The sequence below is a fragment of the Sinocyclocheilus grahami genome, unplaced genomic scaffold (genome assembly GCF_001515645.1).
Source record: "Sinocyclocheilus grahami isolate Dianchi unplaced genomic scaffold, SAMN03320097.WGS_v1.1 scaffold311.1, whole genome shotgun sequence".
Classification (NCBI taxonomy): Eukaryota; Metazoa; Chordata; class Actinopteri; order Cypriniformes; family Cyprinidae; genus Sinocyclocheilus; species Sinocyclocheilus grahami.
In genome coordinates this window covers 1353377-1361240 of record NW_015505490.1, presented here as the reverse complement: position 1 = coordinate 1361240, position 7864 = coordinate 1353377, and the positions used below count along the sequence as shown (strand labels likewise).

General features: G+C 37.2%; 1 protein-coding gene across 1 annotated transcript; it reads left to right on the top strand.

Moving 5' to 3' along the window:
• Window positions 1–2555: 2555 nt before the first annotated feature.
• LOC107601727 (complement C1q tumor necrosis factor-related protein 5-like) lies at window positions 2556–6905 on the top strand. Its single transcript, XM_016294001.1, has 3 exons — window positions 2556–2760; window positions 5028–5261; window positions 5976–6905. Exons 2-3 carry the CDS (start codon window positions 5036–5038, stop codon window positions 6500–6502), a joined length of 753 nt encoding a protein of 250 aa, XP_016149487.1. The 5' UTR covers window positions 2556–2760; window positions 5028–5035; the 3' UTR covers window positions 6503–6905.
• Window positions 6906–7864: the final 959 nt, after the last annotated feature.

Sequence of the window (7864 nt, the reverse complement as noted above, 5' to 3'; positions counted from 1 at the left end):
AGTATAGTATATATATATATACAATATATATATATATATATATATATATATATATATATATATATATATATAAACTAAACGTGTATGAATAGTAACTTGTACTTCAATATCTACTCAATATACGGAATGGACAGACAAACTTAGTTACAGTAGCAAACAGCAGCTTCATAATGGTTAATTGCAATGTTCAGTGTATTATCTATAATGGTTTTGTGTTGCAGATAAACTTTAGAGTAACTAATGTGCATCATTTTAATATCAAGATCAAGTACCAGTTTTCCTGTGCCTGTGTATGTTCCCTCAATGGAGCATTGCAGTTATTTTTTTTCTTTTAATTTGTTCATTTGTTTTAACTTTTTTTTTTATTTGAAAAGGAGCGATATTTATATTATGAAACGAGTTCATGTAAAATGTGGTTGTAAACTTTGAGCATTGATAATTTGTTTGCTTTTGATGGTGTAGTCGACTTTATTTTACTATGTACATTTTTAACAGTTTGTGGACATCAGGAAAAATATGTCCTTGCCTAAACCCAGCCATGTCACCTATACCTCTCTCTCCTTTTGGTTCTTAAGTTGTACTTTTTCTTACGTGATGTTCTGTAATGAGTAATGGTAACCATTCTATTTATTTATTTCTGCAAACATCTCTAGATGTACACTGAGGTAAAACTCCTTCTGAGAGCAGGTGACTGTGCTCCCTGTTTTTGGAATTTTAACATGGTTCACTTTTGTACAGAAATGAGTTGCGGACCATCGAAGGTATTTTAGAGAGTCAGAGAGGTCTTGAGAGAGAGAGTTTTTAACTCGTTCCTCTTGGAGGACGCAAGTTTTCCATTGTCTTACCAACACTTCCTTTCCCCTGTAGCTTCGAGAGATCATGTTGATGTTAATACTGACAGTTTTAAGGTTTTTATTTATTTTATTTTCTCCAAGTTGCCCCATCAGTGTTTTACCATTTTACAGAAAAATGAAGGAAAATTTGTTAATCTAAAATATTCAACCACAAACTACTTAAGGATGAATGTATAATGAGGAAAAAATTGTACATAACTGTAAAAAGGAAAATTTCTAATCATGTTTATTTTCTATGCACTTTTTTATTTAAGTGATAGTTTAAATAATAAACATGTCTCGTTTACTCAAACTTGATATAGTGTCGTTTTTAACTTCCTAGAATTTTTAGACCAGTAGTTTTCTGGTTTTGCATCAAGACCCATATTTCATTTTGGACCTCAAATGGTGACATGGTACACTCTTAAAATAATGGTTCCAAAAGGGAATTTCACAGCAATGAACCTTTCTCAACTATAAGAACCTTTTGTGCAGTGGAAATGCTCAATGCATGTTAAAGGTTCCTCACTGAACTATAGGTGCCAAAAAAGAACCATCATGTTTTTGTTCAATATTGGTGTTCAGGAACTTGACCCAACCAGTTATGTTAACCAACAAGAAGGAACTACAGCAGATAGTATTATTCTTAAACAACAAAGGGAGAGAGAGAAGGAAAAAAAAGTAATTTGCTGTTTCTGGTTGTGTAGCACCTACTGCTCTGCATATCCATCTGAAGGATCACATTGCTGGAAAGAGCTGCTCAAGTTTATTTTCAACAGATTTCTTATTTCTGTATGCTCTAAACTGTTTGTTTAACAAATTTTGTCAACCTGTCATAACATAAAACAGGCCTTGCAAAAATTGAAAAAAACCCACTTTTGGTCTTGGTTTTACGTGCAAAGAATTTGAATTGCAGGTACAACGGAAAAAAAGCTGCTTAGTTTTAATGGTTAGAGAGACTAAAATTTTATGATGTAAGATGCAAAAAATAATCTAGCATTACAATTTAAAAATATAACTTTTTATTGAAACCATTCACACCAAAAGATTGAGAAAAGGGTGTCTAGTTCCAGCCAGCTGTTCATAATGTGAAGTACCTGGTCTCATGAAATTTTACAGACAAGAAGGAGCCACTAGCAGTTTGTCGGAAGTAGTTTATGAGCCATTCAACCTAAAATGAGAATTAAAAAGCTGAATAAGTGTTCTAGACAGGCCTGGATACCCCGAATGGGGAAGCTACCAGAGTAACTAGAACCATGTGTCTGAACTACCACCCACATCAGCACATCCCAACATCTTTCATTCATGTCTGCAGATTTTCACTGCTCCTTTAAACTCAGAAATAACCACATACATTTCCAAATGCAATGAGTATTTTTTTTTTCTCTCTTGATGTGGCAGAAGATTTGTTTACATGAAGCGGCCGTGTCACATAATCATTGACACGGTTTATAAAATATGCTTTGTATTTTTAAAGCAAGAATAGTTCGATCTCTTACTTGACCACAGGGCTGTAATCCCTGAATGGTTTATTTCTCGCAAATTTGCCAGCCACAATGAACTGGCATCTTTCCTTTGTAAACCCCACACCAATTAAATGCACACGGGTCTCGCCAAACTGTTCATTGGCGCCCAAGACCCCATCTCTAGGGCTCTACTGTATCAGATAATGTTTATGCTTATAAAGTTGGACAAGCTACAAATGTTTAGTCTCCGTCCCTTGGATGATCCCTCTTTCTCCCTCCCCATCTCCCAGCCTCCCTATTTCTAATTGGCTTCCAATAGCTTCCCATTTCCTCTGAAGACTAGGAGTGCTCATTTTTTCCCAGACGCCTTGGACAGCAAAAGAAAAGAGGAGCTTCACTGCTCGTTTCTCTTTCGCCTGCTCGAGACCATCAATCCAGTGAAGCCTCAAAAAACGTAAATGGTGAGTTTTTGTTTCTTTTTTTTCTATAACTTAAATTTATTTAGTCATCATAAGGGGTCTGACTGCTTTCACTAATAAAGTGTTATGGAAACTTTTTGGTTTGTTTTCATAGGCAAATTCTTAACATTTTTTTGTAAACCGTCTGCCATTTAGACACTTCAATGCAGATATAACTATTTCACTTTGACTACCAGTAATGCTCTTTACTATGGAGTCTCTAAATGGAACGATTATCCAATCTCTTATGTAACTTTTGTTTTTGTCATTACTGCTCATTCTGAATCTCAGTTCGGTCATTTACTTCCAGTAAATGAGACTGACAAAGATTCTGTTTACTGCAAATCACATTTCTGGAGGCAAATATTTGAAAACTGAGAAATTAGCGTTTCTTCTTACACAATACCTTTATATGTATCATTTAGGTACTAATATGTCCCTCTAAGGTACCAGTATGCACCATTTAGGGGTAAATAAGGGACAAAGGTATTCCTTTTGAAAGGTTGCTCCCCAACCTTCCAGCTTTTGTACCTTTTTTTCCCCGGACAGTGTACTAATGATTAATGACAGTTGGGACCTATTTATAATGCATTGAAGTTTCAAGATAAGCAACGAAGAAGAAATCTGATCATTCCCATATTTCAACCCAAAGTTTAATTTGTAGTATAGTGTAAATGTTGCTGTGATACTGTGGGAATGTACCCCAATGTTAATAGTTTGTTGCAATAATTTGTTGCCTTCTATACAATAACACAATGCTGCAGTAATAAAGGACGTGAAGCATATGAGTGAGTAATGTGCTTTGTTTGGAAATCAGATTGTTTGGAAGACCCTGGAATGACGGTATTTGTTCTGTGCTCTTTGGCAGTCATTCCTCTTATGTCCTAACATGGCTCACAGTTTGAGCTGCTCGAAGCTTTTAGAACCAAAATACATAAACAAGGTCCTGAGAGATAACTGTCCAGATGTCCATGAACAAATGTTTCTATTAAACTGAAGATAGAAGTGCTTTAACTGATTCTGCAGAATTTTTGAAGAAGGCTTTGGTGGTCTGGTTGTATTTCTCAAGGTGAATCTTCAGCACTTTCTCTTCAACTTATAAGAAACAGCTGTTTGACAGACAGCGGACTTGAACAGAACCTGCTGATTTACGGCAAGGCATAAAATCTTGGAAATGCTTTGTTCTAGGCAAGATTACGAGAGCTGACAAGCCCATGAATACATCCTGTTGAAGAGACTGTGTGCTTGCAGCCTGATTATTGACTGCCTTCAGCACCTCATTATGACAGATGGTTGACAGTAAAAATTTATTATAGTAATTAACACATTCTGCTTTTTCGTTATTCACCAACTAACTATAAACATTCAGTTTTCAACCCCTCAAACTAGATGATATGTACATGTACTGAGCTTTTTTTAGGAAATGTGAATTACTAAATAAATCTACAGAGAATGCATATTAGGACAACAATATTTCCCCAAATGTTGTCCTACAACCAGAGTTAAACAATTTTATATTGCTAATTTGTTCAGTGTTCTTCAGTGTTAGAGCTCCCAGCACGCACTGCAGTGTGAATAACATGTGTTCTTAAAAGTTATAAACAATACTTGTGTTGATAATTTAATGAACATTTATGTTGAATTTATTGGTTGCACAAGACAATTTGCATTTAGTGAAGAATCAACTTAATATTAGCTGACAAAATAGGGATAGTTCACCCACAAATTAAAATTGTCATTTACTCGGCCTCGTGTCATTTCAAAATTTATTTTGTAAGAATATTCTGGTCACTCTTTTCAATATCAATGAAAGTGAATCGGGACTGAGGCTGTCAGGCTCTAAAATAAATAAAACCACTATAACGGTGATCCATATGACTTATGCAATATATCCCAAGTCAGAAAATATGCAGACAAGAGACAACTTTTGATACTTTTATGGTGCTTCTGCATACTTTAAAAGATTTTTAAAGGCTTGAGTAGGCTGTATGCTATAAGATATGAATTCCTAAGTCTTCGTCTGCATTTACACTTACACAGCAGAGTTTGTGCTTTAGTAATTACGATGTACTGTCAAATTTCCCTTGGCATACTCACCCTATTGACTGAGAGGTGAGATCATACAACTCTCAGAGTTGTGCTTTTCACATTATGTCCAGACTTCATACCATGCGTCTATTTTCAGTCTCAATAATGCTGAAATCATCTTGAAACAAGATACAAGCTTATAAGGCTTATTTTTTTCTTCCCTTTCTTTCTTTTCTCCACAGACTGAGCAATGACATCTCTGCAGACATGGCCTCTTTCATTGCTGCTTGTTATTGCAGTACATTGTTCCAACTCGCTTGAAGACAACAAGATCCCCAGTTTGTGCACAGGAAGCCCAGGTATCCCAGGATCCCCTGGGTTGCACGGCAGCCCTGGTCAGCCCGGCAGGGATGGACGGGATGGTCGTGATGCTCAACCCGGAGAGAAAGGGGAAACGGGGGACAGAGGAGAACCAGGTACAAAAATGACAACCTCAATGATGTTTTTCCTCACTTTCTCCTCCACTGAGTGCTGCAGTGATGACTTTTTTAGTATCACCCTGGTTCCCTCAACAAAAAAAACAATAGGATTTTCCGACTGCCTTATGGATTATTGCAGAAAATTATCTCCAGTGAAAGTTTGATTCTTGCATGTTTTGTTCCTCATTATACTACAGGGTTGTCGATCGCTTCTATCTGATTGGTTGACGAACGTTCTAAGGTGTGCAATTACGTATTTTCAGGGAAACGCACGGCTAAAGTAGCCTAGTTTCAGGCCGCATTACATGCCCACATCACTTCGCCAAATGATTTCAGTTATTTCAAAGTTCCTTACAGCTTACAACAGCAAAAGAACCAAAACCCACAAAGACACTGACCAAGCAAATAAATATAGTAAACAATAGGATAAAAACAACAGATTATTTCCATGTTTTTGTCACAAAACTACATTTTATTATGTACGGAAAGCACATACTCTATTTCTGTTCCAACCATGAAAATATCTTGAGCTTGTGTTAACCACAGACTTTATTTCAGGCATTCAACCAAAAACCCAATTAAAAAGCCCGTTGACTTCAGAATGGTGGAAGTGCTTGTTTCCAGGTTCTGGCCTACAAAAATGCGTCATCCCTGCAGCACTCTATTGAATGTCAATAGTGAAACATGAATATTCCATGATGCTTATCGCAGGTCAGCCGGGCGTGAGGGGCCTTACGGGAGACCGAGGGGATCTAGGAGAAAAAGGAGAGAGAGGAAGCCCGGGGGAGTGTGCGGTGGCCCCCAAATCAGCTTTTAGCGCCAAACTGTCTCAAACTGAGTCCCGCACGAGCCCATTGGCAGTAGGGGACGCGGTGCGCTTCGACAAAATCATTCTGAATGAGCAGGGGGATTACAATCCCGAAACGGGACGATTCACCTGCAGAGTGCCGGGCGTTTACTACTTCGCCGTTCACGCCACAGTCTACCGCTCCAGCTTGCAGTTTGACCTTATAAAGAACGGACACACCGTGGCCTCCTACTTTCAGATCTTTGGTAACTGGTCAAAACCAGCCTCTCTGTCTGGAGGGACACTAGCACACTTGATTCCAGGAGATCAGGTGTGGGTGCAGATGGCCCTTGGCGAGTACACTGGGTTTTACTCCAGCCCGAAGACAGACAGCACTTTCACTGGTTTCCTAGTGTACTCAGACTGGAAAAACTCTGCTGTTTTTGCATAGATTTAAAGTACACTGCAACTAACTTTCTCTCTGTCTAATAAAGGTTTCATGAATTAGGAAAAAAATATTTTAATGGGTAAGACAAAGGCATTTGATTGGCCTTGATTAGTAATCATTTCATTAGAATCAAATATGATCAGCACTGCACAGATGATTAAGTTCTAAGCACATATAGTCATACAGAATAAAGTTACTAGAGTATTTCCATGCAAAGAATTCAAGTATGAAAGTCATTAATGAAACGCATTACTACTTTGGAAATATGGAATAAAAAAATCTAAATACAGAAAAAGAAATCCTTCTGCTGTTTTTACAGAAATTCTGGTGGCAGTCTATATTTTGTGAAAAAGCACAATAAATACTTTCCAACATTTCTCTGGAATATGACTTCAATAAAAAATGACACTCATAATTGCCTTATTTGTCAGTAAATGTTACAAGGAAAAGTAATTTCTTCTGCTGGGAAACTGGGAGCTGTGGTTTCAGGTTTCATGGTGCATTTAGAGCAATACCTCATCTTTAACAGGAAATGCTGTAATTAATTATTCACTCTCAAGTTGTTCTAAATCTGTATGAAGGCTTGTTCACACCAAGACCAATAACTGTTAAGATAAGTTAACTATATTAGAGTCGCACCAATAACGTTCTGTTTATTCTGAGCACATGCAGCCAGTTAGTTTGTCTACTGCTTTGCATGCTCAAGTTCTCTAAAGTTGTGTGGATTCTGATTGGATGTCAATGTTTTCATCATTCATCACCTGGAAGGAAAAAAAACGTTTTGAAAGTGATTCCAACAATATCGTTCCTGTACCTGTACCATTTTAGTTGTGGTGAAGACTCTGCTATTGTTGAAAATTTTGAATGGTTTTGAAAACTATATCTTGGTGTGAATGGGTCTTTACTGTTGTTTCTTCTGTGGAACACGTGGAGAATTTTTGAAGAATGTAATGGGGACTGGAGGACTTTCAATCTTCAAAACGGATGCAGAAGCATCATAAAAGTGTAGTACTTATTACTTATGGACTGGTAATTTTGCGTGAAGGTGACATTTTTCCACATGCAGATTCATTATAGTCACATGGATGTGCTGTGTTGACTAACAGAAAGATGTTTATTTTGGAAGTGACCTCTTGAGTAAGCTGTATTTCATGCATCACTTTGCTAGTGACAATGGAGGTTTTTTGCCAGTTTCGCTAATGTGACCAAGCCTTAAACTACAAATTGTATATTTATAGAAAGCCAGAATCCATGATTTGTGTTTGGTTACCTCTGTGTGCGGAGTCACGCAGACATGTTAACAAGCCTCATTTTCCAAAGCTTGAACTTTTGTTTAAATGATACAGATCCTGGTCTAAACGTAGC

Bases quoted from the DNA above. Each gene is read 5' to 3' on its own strand.
- LOC107601727 (XM_016294001.1), top strand. From the start codon at position 5,036: ATGACATCTCTGCAGACATGGCCTCTTTCATTGCTGCTTGTTATTGCA. The intron at 5,262-5,975 runs GTACAAAAATGA...TGCTTATCGCAG, and splicing joins GGGGGACAGAGGAGAACCAG to GTCAGCCGGGCGTGAGGGGC.